General features: G+C 39.1%; 1 protein-coding gene across 13 annotated transcripts in view; it reads left to right on the forward strand.

Annotated features, from left to right (window-relative positions):
- USP54 (ubiquitin specific peptidase 54) overlaps positions 1 to 19885 on the forward strand; it is a 107483-nt gene that overhangs the window by 63557 nt on the left and 24041 nt on the right. For 12 of the 13 annotated variants that reach the window (XR_012629661.1, XR_012629662.1, XM_074874659.1 and 9 more), the window contains exons 5-12: positions 1912 to 2046; positions 4330 to 4443; positions 4605 to 4687; positions 7123 to 7228; positions 10584 to 10730; positions 12083 to 12232; positions 13529 to 13697; positions 19076 to 19246. Coding sequence is in view for 11 of the 13 variants with exons in the window: in XM_074874659.1 (XP_074730760.1) it covers positions 1912 to 2046; positions 4330 to 4443; positions 4605 to 4687; positions 7123 to 7228; positions 10584 to 10730; positions 12083 to 12232; positions 13529 to 13697; positions 19076 to 19246 (1075 nt within the window). In the remaining 2 variants the exon portion in view is untranslated. Of the gene's footprint in view, positions 1 to 1911; positions 2047 to 4329; positions 4444 to 4604; positions 4688 to 7122; positions 7229 to 10583; positions 10731 to 12082; positions 12233 to 13528; positions 13698 to 19075; positions 19247 to 19885 lie in introns of those variants that run through there. The other variant, XM_074874662.1, reaches the window with a different exon arrangement.

A 19885-nucleotide genomic window follows, 5' to 3' on the forward strand; every position in this document is an offset into this window, starting at 1 on the left:
CCTTTCTTCCACTGACCTCAGTGTTTGCAGAGATGGTCTCACGACTTCTCAGAACTCCCCCAACTCCTCCCAGCTTCCCCTTCTTAAATACATTACTGCAGAGGCGCAGCTAATTGGCCTGGCCTTGGTGCAAAGGTGGGTCAGACCCAGAGCTGAGGGAGCTTTGATAAGCTTCTCCCAGGGGGCCACCACTGTAGCCACCTCCCCTGCTACCAAAAAAGCCCCACTACTCACTCCATCCAGGACACTGCCTCACAGCCTTCTCTTCATTACCAGTTTCCTCATTTTTATTTGACACTCTAATAAAGGCAGTATTAGAAGAGCTGTGGGCTTCAGCACAGTGGGCCCTCACCCATGAATGAGCACTGTAAGAACTGCTAAAATAAAAATAGCAGGAAAGAGAGATGGGCATTTTACATCTATATTAGATAACGGCAACGCTATAGATTGTACCATTCCTACAGCCAGAAGTGGCAGGGGTGTGGAGGTTGGTTTGCTGCCTGTGCAGTGACAGCTGTGTTCTGTGCTTCCAGCTTCCTCAAAGCAGCCAAGATTGCACAGTTTGGCAAACCTTCTCCCAGTTTACCTGCTTGTTTCCCAATAAGAAACAAAAAGAATAGTTAAAGGAGAGAAAGATTCAGCTTATTTATTTCCAGTTAATATAGATCATAAGTATACTGGGTAGAAGTTTTCTGTAATTAAGGGAGAAAGCGATAGATGAATCGACATCACTAGATTCTCAGTATAGATTTGAAAGAAAACCAAACTGGCAAACCAGTTTGAGGCTGGCCTTCTCCTTGTTTGACTAAGTTTAGAAGGCAGAAAGCCAAGTGGTGCACAATTGAAGATCCTTCTTTTTTCTTGCAGTAGGAATGGAGCTTTTCTACAATCTTTAGGGAAATTGTTACATGAGTTTTTATAGGAAAGGACAAGCAGAAATTTGATGCTGTTGGAGATGCTTGCTTGTCATATGAAATGAGGTAGAAAGTAGAGCAAAGTGGTGATAGAGACAGAATGGTCTTCTGTGAAAATAAGGACTAGAAGTTTTTACTTAAACTGAGGATCTTACATACAGAATTGTGTTCCTGTTTTTGTAGGAGGGCATAATTAAAGATAAATAACTGTTTAGAAGATCTTTTGGATATCTCACACACATGCGTGCATGTGCATATAGACACACAAAATAAAAGTGGGTTTTTAATCAGGGGGGAATATGTACTGAACTCTCATGCATATAACCCACACTTCAAATGATGATGCTTCTTCACAGAACTACTCATCTTTGCAAATGATTGCCCAGATGACCTGTGAGTTACAGTTAACAAAAATGCAGGTTATGGCAACAAGTGAACAGCCGGCCATACATCATTCATGTTGTGCCTTTTCCCTCCTGCATGCTGACTCAAAAATCATCTAATACTTACCTGCTACTTGGACTTATTGGAAGATAAATTTCTTAAAGAATGCAAGCAGCAGGTTGCAGCTGTTTAAGGGCTAAGACAGTTGGTCAGAGTTGCTTGACAGAGGAAAGAAGGTGGCATGTGTAAGAAGAAAGCTACCCAGGTGAGAGTAAAAAAGGGAGAAACAGGAAGAAGTGAGGAAGTTTTGGTATCCATTTTATTTGCTTCAGGAATCAAATTGGGAGGAAGATCCAAGGGGGATTGACACTGAGCAAAATTTACACCTAAGCTCCCCATGCTCCCTTGGATATGTGAAAGGAAAAGAAAGAATACACAAAGGTGAATATATATTTGAAAGGAGGAACGTTTAGGATTTTCTCTTTGTAGTCCCTGAACAGTACAAATATCTGTGTGTTGCTTGATCAAAGTGAGTTAAAGGTTTGTTGTTTGTTTTCAGATAACTGAGTAATGTTTTGAAAATACAGTAACCTAACTATGTTTTTCTTACTAGGGTATCTTCAACCAGTTTCAATGTAGCAGTGAGAAGGTACTGCCTTCTGATGCCCTGCGCACTGCTCTTGCCAAGACATTTCAGGATGAGCAACGCTTCCAGCTGGGCATCATGGATGATGCTGCTGAATGCTTTGTGAGTATAACTGAAAGATGGTTTGACAGACATAGATGTGAACCCCCACTACACTTTTTTTTCTTATTCGCCCCAAATTCCAACAGACCTTGTATGTGTGGCCTCAAAAAGCCCCCAGAGAGATCCCCAAGCTTGAAGTGATCCAGTGGGGAACCAGTGTTTGGTTTGAGAGTCATTGCTAATGATTTCGAAATGGAAACATCAGTGTTATCTATTTTTACAGTTACTTTTGCGTATGTAATGCTTGCAGTCTCAAATGTGTCTTGAATATGAATTGTAAAAAAAAAAAAAAAATTGCACTGCAAGAATGATCCAGGATCCTAGTTTTAAGGATCACCTCAGAAGAGTGAAGGGACATTTTGTTTGCCAGTTATTCTGAAATTGTGTTTTCACAAACTCTAGCTAAGGAAAAGTAAAAATAAATAAATAAACCAAACGCAACCCGATGCAGTTGTTTATGTGTGTAAGATGAGGTACGCAACAGTAAAATGGATCATATCCCAGATATTCCTGTTGCTGCATTTGTAATCCATTGGACAGTTTTTTTCTTAAGCTCATTATCTCACCAGAGTGGTTGGGAGATGGCTTTTACACAAATCTTGCATCCCTAGGTTTACCCACCTGCTTTCTTTTTATACTCAAACTCTTTCTCTGCATCCATCACGTTAAGATTTTATTCTTACCCACATTTCCTCTTTCTTCAGTCTCCTAAATTTCTTGAACTTAATGAGGAGGTATTTTTGTCTTTCTGACCTACTGGCTGCTCCCCTTTTTGGAAATGGCATCCATAGGGTGGACCCAGTGTGTTTGTATCCTACTTGGTTGTTAACAAAGATGTTAATTCTTAACCAAAGTACAAAAATACTGGATTTACTACTGCAAGGTAAAACTTCTCTCAGGTAGAGCGGAGTGGAGTCCTTTCTGTATGTTAATTATTTTATTCTGTATGTTAAATATTTTATTTCCTATACCTACCTAATTTGACACTTGCACTGCAAGAAGTCATAGAAATGGGATAAATGCATATAGCTTTTGTAGTTCTCTTAAATTAAGTGGACTGGTAATGGGCTTATGATAGCCCAAAGTATTCTGTGTTTATAGAATACTAATATAGTAAAGTATAGTTTAATGAGCTCTCTTAAAATGGAAGTAGATCATACCAATAAAGCCTCAAAGTGAAATAAATCACATTGGTCTACACAGGAACCCCTGTGAGCACAGTTATGTCAAATCTTTGTGTGCAGTCTAGCACTTTGAACAGAGTTCTGTATGTAATAGAGCATGGGAACTTTTGATTTATTTTTTTCCTTGAGAAAGCTGAACTAAATAGCCCATCTGATACTGCCGTGGGAGTCCCCCACAAGCAGGTTTGTTGAGTTAACTGTACTGGCACAAGGACAGTTAAAATGGGTACAAGTTCCCTTTTGAGGTTAAGCTTTAAGGCAGAGATAATTCTATAGCCTTTCACTTAGTTAACCTTTTCAGCCCTAAAGGCAGAGTTTTAATTTAAATGGCAGAAGAGCTTGGATTCTAAAGTTCAAGGTAAATTGCGCAGGGTCAGAGCTATTTTGCGTAATAATTAATTTTGACCTGCTTATTGCAGGCCTATAAACCACCTAGGCAGCTCATAGTGATAGTGAAAAGTCTGCTGCTGGAAGAGGTGTCAGTGGACTTCTGGCATCCCCAGATATGCTGGCAGCAGTGGGAGGCAAGGAGGTCTTAAGGACTCCTCGGAACTTGAAAAGAGATGGAGTTGTGTGAAACAATATCTAGAAAATGTTCAGTGCTTTTGTTTCATGCAGAATTTAGTCTGTCTCCTCATTTATTAGTTCTCCCCCTTTTTGATAGAATGTAGCTTATTTTCCATATTTCAAAGTCCTTGTGGAATATAGAAATTGATTTGGCTTGCTTTGTATTGATGAGAAGTTAGTGGCAACCCAGTGATTTTAAAACTGCAGAGCTGCTCTGCCTGTTACATTTGGTATGATCCATTGATGCTTGAGAATTGGACAGAATAATCAGTGACAGAATCTTTAGCTGTTCTAGTAAATAAATGGTTACCTGACATAGCATTTCAAATCAAAAGTGGTAACCATTTTCTTTTATATCAAAGAATTGCCAACTTCTTTGCTTTTTAAGCAACTTTCAAAAATTTTCAGGAGCCTTCTGTCTCTGTAAATAACACTTATAACATATTGCAGCTGACATGCTTTTGTGATTTATATTTTAGCTTTTGTCTACGTTTGAAATGATGTAGTGCTTTTTTCTTCTCTCTCTGGCTAGGAAAACCTGTTAATGCGAATTCACTTCCACATTGCAGATGAGACAAAGGAAGATATTTGCACTGCACCACATTGTGTTTCCCATCAGAAGTTTGCAATGACCTTGTTTGAACAGGTGAGGTAATAACACATGCTTTATACAAATCACCAGTTCTCAAGTTTCAAATTTTCATTCCTAAGATATGCATTGCCATGGTAAAAAAGATACAAGCAGAAGTGTTGCTGTGGAAATACCTGTTTAATCTTGTCAATGTGTTATGTTTTCTTTCTCTTTAGTGTGTTTGTACCAGCTGTGGTGCCACCTCTGACCCATTACCTTTCATCCAGATGGTACATTATATTTCCACAACCTCACTCTGGTGAGTTGAGATTTTTACAGGGAAGAGAACTTCTCTTTTTTTATACTGGTATTGCAGTTTGATCTTTACCTTTACAAGACTATATGTCCAGAACATGGTTTATTCAAAGTTGGTGGAGCTTAGATAACTATGATAAAGAACGTGAGGATTTAGTGGAGCAGAGTATATCAGTTTAGGCATGGATCAGTGTGTCTACTTGTTTATGATTCTGAATCTGACAGCTGTAGTAGCAAGGACTCATACGTTTTGAAAGACCTTAATATGTGAGCAGGTGAGTTAAGAAGCAAGATAAGAAAAACAGAAAATAATTTATGTTGGAAAGGACCTTTGGACATTTACTCCATTCTCCTGTTCAAAGCAAGGCTAACTTCAAAGCTGGGTCAGGCTGCTTGGGGTTTTGTGCAGCTGAGTTTTGAAAATGTTCCAGTACAGAAATTCCATGATTTCTCTGGGCTGCCTGTTTCAGTGCTTAACCTCTTGGTGGGATTTTTTTTTTTTTTTTTTTGCCTTATATTGAATCAGAATTTCCCTTTCTGCATTTGTCACCTCTTGTCGTTTCTCTGTTTGCCTCTGCAAAGAGTCTGGCTTATGTTCGGGTTCTCTGCCAGCTTTCTGTGGTGTTGTTCCTCAGCCATTCAGTGCACAGCCACTACTGCTGCACTGAGTGTGCTCTGTTTGAGGTGCATTTTCCTTTACTGAATTTCATGAGGTTCCTGTCAGCCCGTTCCTCCAACATGTCAAGATCCTTCTGGATGGCAGCACTTTCTTTCTGTATATTGACTACTCCATCCAGTTTGCTGTCATCTGTAAACTTGATGTGGGTGCATTCTGGCTCATCATCCAGGTTGTTAATGAAAATGTTAAATAGCATCAGCCCCAGTATTAACCCCTGAGGAACATGACTCTTAACTGACTGCTGGTTATGTTGTGATCCTCTGAGCCTGAAGGTCCAGCTAGGTTTTTGCCCATATTGTATTGTACTCCTGCAGTCCACATCTCCCAGTTTGGCCCCAAGAATGCTGTAGTTTACTTGGAAACCTTGCTAGACACCAAATGATATTCACTGCTCTCCCCTCCTCAAAAGAACTCATCTTTTTATGGTAGGAGATAATCAAGTAGGTCAGGCATAGTTTGCCCCTGGTAAATCCATGCTGGCTGCTCTGACTCACCTTCTTGTCCTTCATATGCCTGGAGATGATTTCCAAGGGGCTTTGGTCTGTCATCACCTTAAGTACTGGAGTGAGACTGACCAGTCTGTAGTTCCTCAAATCCTCTTTGTTGGATGGATATAGCTCTTGGTTTTTCTAGCTACTGGGGAACTCCCTTGGTCACCACAACCTTTCATTAGAGATGGTGCACAGAGCAGTAGCTTTAGGTCTGTAGTAGTTCGTTTGAATGAATGCTAGAGGAGTTTTTAGTCTTTTTAGTAGGTGGCTGCTCCGTTAAGAGCTGCTTAAAACTGATTAAGGCAGGAGTCTGTTACGTGCTTTTCTCTTGAAATTTGATTGGGATGAAAACTCACTTGGTTTCTTGTCTTGCACGTGAGACATGCAGTTACAGAGCCTGAAAAAATTGTCTTGAAAACTGCTAGTTGCTCTTATTATGCAGATCTGTTAAAAGCTACAACTTTACCAATGTATCGGCAGTATTGTAGAGCATTCCCCCTTGTGGCTGCTACCTGCCGTTCCATTAAGCTGTAGTTTTTTCTTTAGGTTACCAGCATACACTGTGTATCAGAAAACTATTTTCCTGTTTTTCTAATAAATAATAATCTAAATGGCATTCAATATTTCATATGAAATATCTCAATAAATCTTAAGTCACACATTATTTTAAAGACACCAATAAACAGTAATATATTTACCTCTTAAACCATTTTAAGCTTGAACATGCTTTGAGCACTAGTATTCTTGTTGTCTAGTTGTCTAGCACTAGTATACTTATTGTCACTTGGACAGTGAAATCAATTGGGTACTGTGCTATTTTTGTCTACAGTTTTATTAATAAGGATGTGCTTTACTGTGCTACTTTACTAGGGTTGTGGTTACGTTAGGAAGCATTTTGAAGAAAATACTTCATTTTGAAATCAAGTATTTATCAAAATGTTAAAGCTTGCTTTAAAGACATAAATTTTAAGCCAAACTGCAAACTGTTTCTATTTTAAGTTTTACTGTTTCTAACAGTAAAGTTTACTGTTTCTATTTTAAGTTTTACTTGGTTTCTTTATGCAGTATTATCATGGAAAGTGTAGTAATTCACATTTAATAATTATGTGTTTTTTTCTGTACTACAATATTAAATATAAAAAGTGTTGTGTATTTTAAGGTTCTTAACTTTTCATAAAATTTTAAGGGAAACATATACTTACTTAATGTGAGTTTATCTTTTTATTTTATTATTAAACTTTTGTTTTCAATGCTTTTTCTATATTGAAGCAATCAAGCTATTTGTATGCTGGAGAGACGAGAGAAACCCACTCCAGATATGTTTGGAGAGCTACTACAGAACGCCAGCACTATGGGAGACCTGCGAAACTGTCCAGTTAGTATCCTTAGTTTTCCTTTTAGGGTGGGACAGACAGGACAGAAGAGGTTTAGTAGATTACACTGATGTAATAACTCATGAGCATTTTCTAGGTTTAGCTCATCATAATGATAAAAAGGATTGGTAAGAGAGTTTTCTTTGGGTTTGAACTCAGAACTCAGTTATTCAATGAAGGAAGGGAAAACTACTGATGTTGAGTGCTGCTTTGCCTAGACACAAGTAGCGAGAACATAGTGTTTGGATGGAAACTAAAAATGAATGTTTCAGAGAGTTAGAAACCATGAAAAAAGTCATGAGGGGGAATAAATTGGAAATGCTTACATTGCTCCCAGGGAATGGCCACACAATGCATTTCTGTTCAAGCCTGCGTTGCTGCTAGAAGTACCTGTCATATGTTTGCTGTTCAGCTTCACTGGGAGTTGGTGAGACCTGCAACACTAGCATTACATGAAGCTGCAGTCATGCTGCTTTCATCCTATGATGAAGGTTCTGGGATCTTACCTAAAGAAATGGAAATGACAAAGAATTTGGAGGCTGTATTTTTTTATAGGAGACTTCTATGTGTTGACAGTGGCTTTTTACAACAGTGTTCCCACACTTCATCCGATTTCTCTGGTGATTATTTCTGTTGAGGGCAGTGTGCTTCATCTGAAATAATAGCATGAGAAAAGAAGTACTTATTTCTTGTAAAATTGTTCCAGCAATAGCATGCTATGGCACAGGTAGGAGAACTTTTGTACCAGCCACTGTAATCATGTGTACAAGATCAGTTGTTTTGCCTAGATAAGCTTCCATTCAACTTCATTACTACCTTTCAATTGGAATAAACAGAACTGTTGACCAAACTGCTGTACCTGCACCATACAGCCAAATGTTGGTCAGAGGGAAACAGAAAAGGACTGTGACTTTCCACTGCCAGAGAGTATCCCAGCAGTGACAGGCTTATAGGCTACGCAGTAGTATATCTGCAAGAGCTATGCCAAAGGCAGAAATCATCACAGAAGATTTGAGTATTAGTTTGTTTTTCAGAGTGAGGCTTGCTGTTCAGAGTGTAGGAGATACTGACCAGAAAGTGTAGGCTGTAGCTGTTGTGAGTGATGACTGGTGTTTAACTACTTAAAAACAGTTATTGCATATGTCCAGTTTATAGTCACAGACTGCTATTCTTAAAAATGTTCTGTTCTGCTATGCAGTAAAAGTCTGACAAAATTCAGCTGAATTAAGGCTGTGTATGAGTTGGGTTAAGAAAAATAAAATGTTTTCACGTAAATGTAAAATTATTTAAAAAAACCAAATCATAAAGCCTAGATTTCTAAAGCAAGAGTTTGATATCTTGTTCTGCCTTTTAATTTCAGTATGTCCAGATCCAGGGCTTTAGATAAGTGTGTGAGAAGAGAGTTATCATCAAACTTTTTTACATATTGATTATTAGGTAGAGCAGGAAACAGCTGCATAATTTCTGCTTCATGTAATGCTGTTAGATACCTCACCAGTCCTCAGTGAAGCAATACAGGCTCTTAACAGGAATGGCTTGTGTGCCTGTTCCCTGGGGACAGTATTTCCATTTTATTTGCCCCACTTTCTGTAACTTACACCTCTGAAACATTCACTTTTAGTCTCCATCGAAAAATTATTTTCTTTTTTTGGAATAGTGGCTCACTATATAAGTAAAAGAAATGAAGATATGGTATTGTTGTTTAAAAGATTCATACGAGTCCAGCTGTCTAATAACCAAAGCATGGGAAATGTAACAGAAAGACATTCTTTGTCAGGGTGAACTGCTATTTAACTGTGAAATAATTGGTTGGATAAAATTGCTTACTAGTACTTGCTGCCCCTTTCTATTTGGGAAATGTTTCTATTGAGGCTTAGCTAAGGGTGGCTTAAGTGTCACACAGGGGAAGCTTTTTATTAGCATGCCATATTCCTCCTGTCTTGCAGAAAATGTTGATGTTAGCTAGCTGAAGCAAAGACAATTTGAGAGTAAGATAGGTTTGTTGTGAGGTACTCCACAGGAATGCTTCTACTTTGAATGACCCTTGCAAAATATGTGTGAATATAGTCATCTTAATATTAAAACTTCATATCTACATTTAAACATCACAGTACTCTACCTGTAAAAAAAAAAAATCTCTTCATTGCCTTGTTGTTAAGTTCATTTCTTTCTGTTCTTTGTATTTTTCATTTTTGTGTCTCACTGATAATTGGGACTGAAATTCTGGTTAATTAATTTTCTAGATTGCTGTGGGGAAGAAATGCTTTATGATCTCTTCCCTGATTGTAGTGTGAGAAATGATTGTATCCAATTGTGAAACTGGTCTCTGTAGAGATGAGAAACTACTCTCAGTATCAAAGTGTTTTGTTTTGTTTTTTCTGGAATCTGAGACGTACCTGTGTGACCTGCTACAGGGGGAAAGTGAACGTTACAAAGGGACTTTGTCATAGTTGTGTGTCATGTCAGTCCATGTTGCGTGTGCGCCCCCCCCTCCCCCCCAAAAGCACTGACTGCTAAAATTACAGTGATAATCTCTTGATTCAGATGGTGAACTTTTTTCATGATGCTTTAAAGGTGCCCACAATTCCAACAGGTGATGGAAGGACCACTGAGAAATGTCTTAGCTTCACAAGCAAGCTTATCTCGGAGAAGTACTCTGTCTAGAGAGTGAGGGGAGACTGGCCAGGTTTTTTTATTGGTAGTTTTTTAACCAGTAGTTTAAACTGGTAGTTCTTTTAAAACATAAAAAATGGGAGGGGGAAGGGAAGCAGGAAATAAGAGATGAAGAACTGCTATGGGTTAGTAAAGCATCTCTTATTCTCGTGATCTTCCAGCTGCTGCTCTCATATTTATATGAATACTGACCTAACTATCCTAAGATGAGATGCTTGAGGTACCTTGTAGAAAAACCACACAATTTTAACAAATAAAGCAGCACCTTGAAGGTTTTTCTGACACTATCATATAAATCATAGTCTCTGTAAATGTTTTTAATTTAAGATTCTGATCAAATGAAAGTGAGTGTTCCCTTCAATTCCTAAGAATGTTTTGGGGATGCTTCATGTATGCTTGCTTATCTTTTTTTTAAATAAGCGTACTTTTGTGCTATACCATTATCAGTAGTATGAGGAAGAATCAGCAGTGTTCACTTTAAAGCTTGTGAATACCAGATAGTCTTGATAATGCTCCTCATGTCTGATATAAGAAGCTCCTACCTTGACACTGAGCGTATTATATCTGCTGTGTTTCACTACCACCTCTTTGGAACCTGTACTTTTGAAACTGAGACTTGTTAGTGCCTTGCCCTAACATTATAATAAGAGAAGGATTATATTTTTGTTTTATTTGAATCCTCAGAGTAACTGTGGGGAAAAGATTCGTATTCGTCGTGTGCTGATGAACTCTCCACAGATCATCACCATTGGCTTGGTTTGGGACTCGGACCACTCTGATCTGGCTGAGGATGTGATTCATAGTCTGGGCACTTGCCTTAAACTGGGAGATGTGAGTTTTTTGAATTTTGACACTACCTACAAACAGTCTTATGGTAGTCTGTAGTAGCGGATTGAGAAAAAAAAATAACACCACTTGTACCTTTTCGGTGTCCATAAATAGAGGAATAGAGGGCAGATCCAAGGATCTGACCTGTTTCTGATGGCTTCGCAAAACTTGTGAAAGTTCTAGTGTAATTGTATATTCTCAGATTTCTGAAATGACTGAAAATTAAAAACTATTCCAGAAAACAAAGCTTGTCTGAATCAAAAAATATTTTTGAGTGCAAGGAAATTTTGGATTGGGGTTTATGCTATTTCTATGAAAATACATATTTACTCTTTCATTTTGAGGAACAGAAGTTTATTTCTTTTGAAGACAAAATGTAGTTTGGGGTCATTGTTTTTTGTTAACTTCTTTAAATCTTCTTTTCACTGAAGTGTGTGGTTGTAACACTTGAGAGTTAGTTATAACTGGGCAATCTCTGAGAGATGGTGGCTGGCACTTTGTGATCGAATGATAGATTAAATTAAGTAGTGTTTGGGATCCAGAGCTTTGTCTCCTAGAGGATTCACTTATTCTACATTAGCTGATGCTTTAGAGCTGAATTATTGCTTACCAAATTGTAGCACTGAGGTATTACATTAAAATAATTAAAAAATATATATGCACATATATATAAAAAAAATTGGCCAATGTGCAGTGTACCAAAAATTAGTGTGAGTTAGTGGAAATGTAGTTATGAAACAGTGTGATCCTTGCCTAGTAAAGCAGTAATGCACTAAAAATGAGTCCTGTGCATTTTTAAACAAAAAATGGTCAATTAAATAGTCAGAAAACAATTTTTTGTGTGCTGAATTCTTTTGACCTACTAATGTCTTCAGTTCATCTTTTATGTGGTGTTGTCATAAATTTCTTTGCTTAAGTGAGAGTAAATGTCAGCTGTTCACTGTCAGAACTGCTTTGTTTCTACAATGGAAAGAGAAATTAATGTTTTAAACAGTATTTGATATAATCAGCAAGCATGACACAGAGAGTACAAATTTTCAGAATAGAACCACACTTCAAATTCTGAAAAGGTATTATGTCACTGTTGTAAATGTCTCTTAAAGTACAGCCACAGTCTCCAAGACTGACTGGATTCTTGAGCATCTGATGAGTTAGTAGGAGTCTCTTCCTGGTCTGACTCTGCTTAAACATTGGTTAATTACTTAAGTATATATTGCCTTGTTTTCTCTATCTTTTGAAGTAAAAACCTAACACCTGTCTATGGTACTTTGAGGTCTTCAAACATGGAGCAGTATGTAAAATTCTAGGCATTTTATTAATTTCTCCTTTCATTTTTCTTACCTCCCTTCTTGAAGCTCTTCTTCAGAGTAACTGATGACAGAGCAAAACACTCAGAGCTGTATTTGGTGGGAATGATCTGCTACTATGGAAAACACTATTCTACCTTCTTCTTCCAAACTAAAATCCGCAAGTGGATGTACTTTGATGATGCTCATGTCAAAGAGGTGAGAAAATAGTGTTGAGAAAAATAATCTGTTAAGAAATTTGTTAGCTACTTGTGTGTAGATCCATACTGTTTTCTACAGATTTCAAGAAATTTTTGGCTATTTTTCCACTCAAGATCCGTAACTCTGTTGCTCCTTCTTGTGAGCAAAGTAAAGCATGCTCAAAAAAGCATTCCAGAAATCTCAGAAGCACTATTCTTATTTCTGTTCTATTGGCTGCCAGTCTTGCTTTTTATGCTGTTGTTTGAAAACCTACAGTTTGGTTGTGCACACAGCTGATAAACATCCCTTTCCCTTGCTGACAAGCAGTATAGCTATTTAGTGCCTGCTTTTTGGGTTCTTTGTTGAAGTATCAAGATGCCAGTCTTCCCTAGATGCTGCCAACAATAAATTTTCTGCTTATGTTACTGCTTTTGGTTTTTCCTTTTTCACCAAGCATGAGGTCCTTGACATTAAAGATACCAGTGCTGGGATCTTGGCACACAGTTACTACATCCCATTAGTTTGGCATTATTTCACACCATTCTCCTTTTATTCCTTCTAGTCATGGAAGCACAAAGATGAGAGAGGAAAATTTTCTCCTGTAGTTATGCCAAATGTAGTCTCAAAGGGAAAACTCTAATCCTAGCATTTGTTCAGTCATATTGCTGCAAAACTTTGAGAAGGATAGGTACTGCAGTGCTTTAGTAGAATGCTTGTATATGGAGCGAATTTGTTGGAATAGATGTTCGACGTATTAGGTGAAACCTGTATTAGTACATGAGGAAGATTTTTTGAGATGAATATAACTATGAATTGTTGCCTGGCCTATCAAAATGCTTGCAGAGGTTCTGTAACAGCAGAATTATTCACACACGGAAGTGGTTAACTTTGACTTGAATTTGCTGTCGTGCTTTGATGTCTTTTCATTTTGTTTATGCTGATGGTTGGATTAAGAAATTTTGTTAAAAAAATCTTTTTTTTTCCTTGACTGATGCAAAGTTAGAACGTTGCAGATAATGAAAAGCTTTTTATGGAAAACAAAAATCTGAAAGGGGAAGGATTATTTTTGTAGTCATATTTTTAGCAGGAATTGTAATTTGTTTAGCCATAAGATGGTGAATACCTTGATTTTATTTGGGTTGGTTCCAGAGCTTTCTTGCTGAGTCCAGTTCAATGCTGGATATAGAAGGAGTAAAAGAATGTCAGTGAAAAATCAAACTCAGACAGAAGTATGAGGGAAAAGAGAGCTTATTACAGAAAATGGTGACAGCAAACCTTTCTTGTGCACGTTTTTTATTGTTGTTGCTAATTCAGATTGGTCCAAAATGGAAAGACGTTGTGACGAAGTGCATTAAGGGTCACTATCAGCCTTTGCTGCTGCTGTATGCAGATCCAAGAGGAACTCCAGTGTCAACACAAGACTTGCCCCCTCAGGTGGATTTACAGCAATATAGCAGGACTTGCTATGATAGTGAAGACTCGGGTAAGCTATCTGACCTATATGCCTTATATCTTTATGCTGTAATGCTGCATGTAAAAAGCTTTTCTTCTGTTTTGGGTGTGGTTTTTGCTAGCAGGGGTCCCTGTTGCCTGTTAAAGCTGATCTAGAATTCTAAAGAGGCCTTCCACTGTTTCGCCCTTGAACCTCTCTCAGTCCGTGACTGTTGATTGAGTAGTAATCATTTCCAAAAGGTTGTGAGAAAGAAACTGGGGGGGGGAAAAGTGAAGGACCTGTTGTCGCGTGAACTTAGAGAGGAACAATAACTGATGAGTTCAGTGACTGAGTTCATAAGTCCATCAGCAGTTTTAACAGGATGGGAATGAGACCAGAGATGCACAAACACATAAAAATTAAAGGAAGCTTCAGAATTAAGCTCAGGAGGGAAGTTATGGAAAAGAAATATTAAGGAAAATTCATAAATGAGTCCCTTGCTAGGATGCTGAAGGGGCAGGGGGTATATGGGAAGAAATACAGTTTTGTTAAAGATCAAAAAAGAGAGAGACAGAATCAGTGCAGCTTATCTTCAGCCTTTGGCTTGTCTTTTACTCAGATAAAGCAGCACAAGAGATAGGAATTGATTTGTGGGATACTGAAGGGAAGGGATTGGCAAAGGCTTATGCCTATAGATCATGTTTACTTCTTCATTTTTCATGGTCTGTTTTGCATCAAAAGATCTATAGCTATAGTTATGTAGCACTTAACATCTCAGATGCCTTCAACATCATGTTACTTCCTTGAATTCTTGTATTAATGGTAGGCCATTGAATTGGAAAGGTACGTCCAAATAAGGTGTTCCAGAGGTTACAACTTAGTCTGCTCAAGATATCAGTAGTGGTCTGAACGGGCTGTTGGTTTACTGAAGTTCTGGATAATTTTGGACATTGGAGGTTGAGGCCTCATTTAAAGAGAAATAGATTCTGAGAAAGATATGCAATTGCAATCCAGATAAGGTGAAAATAAAAACATGGTCTAAGTTTATATTGTAATGGCTTTGCAGAAGATGATTGTTTCTATTTTTGGATGTTAGCAGAGAATATCCTGTATTAGAGGTGGGTTTATAAGTTGACAAGAACAACAAGGCAAGACTAAAATCAGTAATACAGCCTTTCTTCCAGGATTTTAACCTATTTATACAACTGTAATTCCAAGAATATTTTATGGTTTTCCTGGCCAATGGCTAACTTTATACTTCCTGGTCAATGAATCTGTAGAGAACATCTACTGTCTCCTTATTTACATGTTGACAGTCTACCAGTTATGAAATAAATCTCCCAACTTCTCTTAAAAATAAATGCAAATAACACTGTTAAAACGACCTTCACTTCTCACTTGACAAGATGCCTTGCAATTTGTAAATCTGTCTTCCTGTTCTGAAAAAATGGGAAGTCTGGAGGAGGGAGAGAAGGGCCTTCAGTGCTATATATCAATTGTGAGCGCTTCTACAAGCTTCAGGTCAACATGCACTGTAAATTTGCCTTGCTGTTCTGCTGGTTGATCTCCAGGAAATACATAGATAACCCTTCTGCTCATTGTCTCTGCAGTATCTAATATTACTGTGTTCTAAAATGACTTCAGGAAGCTGAATACAAAAACATATATATAAAAAGGTGTTTCCTTTCAGATAAAATTCAGAAGGCTGTAGCGAGTAACCTGCTCTTTCATTTCAAAAACACTTGGTGAGTCCTCAAGGCTTATTTCTGTAGTCTGCAGTGTTTAACATTGATACCAAGCTCTTGAGAGAATTTGTGAGATACTCTAGGTTGAAGTGCCAGGATAAATCATCGCCTACATGTTTTCCTGTCAAATTGAATTATTTTCTAGCCTTGTTGATAGCCTTGTCCATGTTGGGTAACCTGGGATAAGTAAGGCCCTGGGGGGAATAGGGGCCCAAGAAGGCTGGTTAATATTCAAGGATCAGCTCCTCCAAGCTCAGGAGCAATGCATCCCAACAAAGAGGAAGTCAGGTAAGAACACCAGGAGACCTGCATGGATGAACAGGGTGCTCCTGGACAAGCTCAAGCATAAAAAGGAAGCCTACAGAGGGTGAAAGCAAGGACAGGTAGCCTGGGATGAATACAGAGAAACTGTCCAGGTAGATAGGAATCAGGTTAGGAAGGCCAAAGCCCTGATAGAATTAAATCTGGCCAGGGATATGAAAGGTAGTAAAAAAAATACAGGTATGTTGGTGATAAAAGAAGACCAGGGAAAATATGGGCCCTGTCTGGAAGGAAAAGGGAGACTTGGTCCCCCAGGATTTGGAGAAGGCTGAGGTACTCAATGACTTTTTTGCCTTATTTTTCACTGGCAAGTGCTTCAGCCACACCACTCAAGATGCAGAAGGTAAAGGTGGGACTGAGAGAAGGGAGAACTGCCCACTGTAGGAAAAGATCAGGTTTGAGACCATCTAAGGAACTTGAAGGTGCACAAGTCTATGGGACCTGATGAGATGCATCCGCAGGTCCTGAGGAGGCTGGCAGATGAAGTGGCTAAGCCACTGTGCATCATATTTGAGAAGTTGTGGCAGTCCAGCGAAGTTGCCACTGACTGGAAAAGGGGAAACATAACCCCCATTTTTAAAAAAGGAAAATAAAGAGGACCCGGGGAACTACAGACCTGTCAGTCTCACCTCTGTGCCTGGCAAGGTCATGGAGTAGATCCTCCTGGAAACTATGTTAGGGTGTGTGGAAAATAAGGCGGCGGATGGCTTCACAAACAGCAAATTGTGCCTGACAAATTTGGTGGCCTTCTATGACAGGGTTACAGCATTAGTGGGTAAGGGAAGAGCAACTGACGTCATGTGACATGCACAAGTCAACTACCTGGACTTGTGCAAAGCATCTGACACTGTCCTGCACAACATCCTTGTCTCTAAATTGGAGAGACGTGGATCTGATGATGGATCGCTCAGTGGTTAAGTAATTGTCTGGATGGTTGCACTCAAAGAGTTGTGGTCAACGGCTCAATGACCGAATGGACAGCAGTGACAAGTGGTGTTCCTCAGGGGCTGGTGTTGGGACCAGCACTGTTTAACATCTTCGTCATTGACATGGACAGTGGGATCGAGTGCACCCTCAGCAAATTTGCCAACAACACCAAGCTGCGTGGTGCGGCCGACACGCTGGAGGGAAGGGGTGTGCCATCCAGAGGGACCTGGACAGGCTGGAGAGGTGGGACCGTGCAAACTTCATGAAGTTCAACAAGGTCAAGTGCAAGGTCCTGCACGTGGGTCAGGGCAATCCCAAGCACAAATACAGGCTGGGCAATGAGTGGATTGAGAGCAGCCCCACCCGCAGAGAAGGACTTGGGGGTACTAGTGGATGGAAAACTTATGAGCCAGCAATGTGCGCTCACAGCCCAGAAAGCCAGCTGTGTCCTGCGCTGCATCAAGAGAAGTGTGGCCAGCAGGTCGAGGGAGGGGATTCTCCCTCTCTACTCTGCTCTCATGAGACCCCACCTGGAGTACTGTGGGGCCCTTAAATAAGAAGGACATAGACCTGCTCGAGCAAATGCAGAGTTGGGCCACGAAGGCGATCGAAGGCTGGAGCACCTCCCTTATGAGGACAGGCTGAGGGAGTTGGGGTTGTTCAGCCTGGAGAAGAGCAGGCTCCGGGGAGACCTTATAGCGGCCTTCCAGTACTTAAAGGGAGCTTACAGGAAAGGTGGGGAGGGACTGTTTATCAGGGAGTGTAGTGATAGGATGAGGGGTAATGGTTTTAAACTGAAAGGGGTTAGATTTAGATTAGATAGAAGAAATTCTTTGCTGTGAGGGTGGTGAGACACTGGAACAGGTTGCCCAGAGCAGTTGTGGCTGCCCCCTCCCTGGCAGTGTTCAAGGCCAGGCTGGACGGGGCTTTGAGCAACCTGGTCTAGCGGAAGGTGTCCCTGCCCATGGCAGGGGGGGTTGGAGCTAGATGATCTTTAAGGTCGCTTCCAACCCAAACCATTCTATGATTCTATAACATCCAGAGTTTTCTACTGTAATATACCCTTTTCAGAATGACCTTTTTGTGTCTCACTAAGTGTAACTACAGCTTCTTCTGGATTCCTCAGTGTTATCAGCCCATAATTCAGAAATTAACAGAGATTGTGTATTCTTAAATTGTGAATCACAATATTTTACCTGAACTTTTGTCAAGGGAATCTGATAAATGCATCTAATCACATCAACATCTGATACTACAAATGATGGAGGAAAGATTGTCAAAGATGCTGGTATGATATGTTGTGAAACAAGTGAAAAGAACTTCTCTTAATGTTTTTGCTTTTTTCTGTTGAATAAAGACTTCAGTTTACAAATCGTTTTACAGTACTGAGTTCCACATCAGTGATTTCTGTGGCCTACATTCACCTTTCTTTCTGTGACTGTCATCTCCGTTAACAGCTGTATTCTATATTTCTTTAGACCAGTAAGATTTTTAACCAGTAAGGAGGTAGAGGGAAGTTTCTTACCTCAGAAGTTGTTAATCATCCTTAAATAGAACATCAACTACAGGACTTTCTCTCACCAGAAATGTGCAGTGCCCTTAGATTGAGTGTTTGTGATTAAACATAGGCATTATTTTCTTTAGTTTCTTCAGAGAAACGAGTATGAAACAAATATCCTGTATATTCAGGAGTTTATACATCATATATTAAATGGCCAACAGTCTTCAAATGCTTCAGATTTTTACTTTTATGTACGAATGTGGTAGAAGGAGGTTGTCTTTTTCTCCTCTTAATGATTTAGGGATTACTGTACTGGATTTGAATCATGATGCTTCATCCTTTTCAGTACCCTACTAGTGCAGGGGATCGATGCTAACTTCTTGAGAAGGAGCAGGTTACTTTGCTTTAGATAATACAATTTCAGTATAAAGTTTTACTAGATAAGCTTTTAATTCATAATAGGTGAAATGTGTCAATTATTGTAACTTCAGATGTTCTTGTTACCCTTAATAATTTATACTTGACTGACTTTTTAACTTTGACTTCCCCTGAAGCAGTGTATTTCGTATTTTAATTACACTTGACAGTGTCAACAATTAATGAAAAATAATTTCAGTGTGGTACTAATGTGTAGTTTCAGTCCAGGGACATGGTTTAATTTTGTGTAATAAAAGGTTTTGATAAATTTTAAGTTACTGAAGAGAAAGAAATAGAGGTTTGCAGAAGGAATGACACTACTCCCGCTTCCAAAGGAGAGGACATTTCCCGTAAGCTCTGGCGACCTTGAATCTGAGTTTGTATGTTTGGTACTCTCTTTTTCTGCTAATTTATGTGTAGTTTCCTCTGTTCTCTTTTTTTAGCCTCTCCTGACTTCTATAATAGCTAAAAAAGATTGAAATTTGACATTGCTTCCTTGACGTTGCTTCCTTCCCTAGGGAGAGAACCTTCCATCTCGAGTGATACCAGGACAGATTCCTCTACAGACAGCTATCCTTATAAACAGGCGCACCATGAGTCTGTGGTCAGTCACTTCTCCTCTGACTCGCAGGGGACGGTCATCTACAATGTGGAGAATGATGCAGCTTCACAAAGCAGCAGAGACACAGGTAGCAGATGCCATTGTATCTGTGTGATCGTTGTCATTAAATATGATGACTGCAGTGGATTCCAATGAAAAATGGCTATATATCTACAACCTGTATCAGAATAGTGAACAGTATTTAGTATTCCAAATGTTTTTGGTTTGGAACGAACCATTGGTATTCACAAAAAATAAGCATTTTAAATGTCTTGTTGGCTCTTGTAGACTTGTATCTAGCCAGACAAACATTTACAGACATGTTTCCTGTTATCCACAATCCTACCTGCTCTCTTTGTTATATAATTCTGTAAGTTGGAGTTTGTACAGCACCATTGTACAGTTTGGTAAGTCTTGTGTGTGCTACTTACTCATCTATGGGCAGTTACTTCATTGCAGGAATTGCAGCTGTCTGGGAAAGGCACTTTCATCACCAGAATCTCTCATACTTGGGCACTAAGGACTTTCTATGTAAGTGGGTGTTGGTAGTATTTATTGCACCAGGGAGGAGCATAAGATGATTTCTTGCCTGTGCCATGGAAGCAAGTTAAGTGAGAATCTGCAAGGAGAAGACAATCTGTATATATGTTCTTCCAGGAAGCTGAAAGGGCTGTCTGAACAGTCTTTAGATGAAAAGAGGTTAACTGGAATCTCTATTATTCATGCC

This window comes from Strix uralensis, chromosome 7, assembly GCF_047716275.1.
Source record: "Strix uralensis isolate ZFMK-TIS-50842 chromosome 7, bStrUra1, whole genome shotgun sequence".
NCBI classification, from domain to species: Eukaryota; Metazoa; Chordata; class Aves; order Strigiformes; family Strigidae; genus Strix; species Strix uralensis.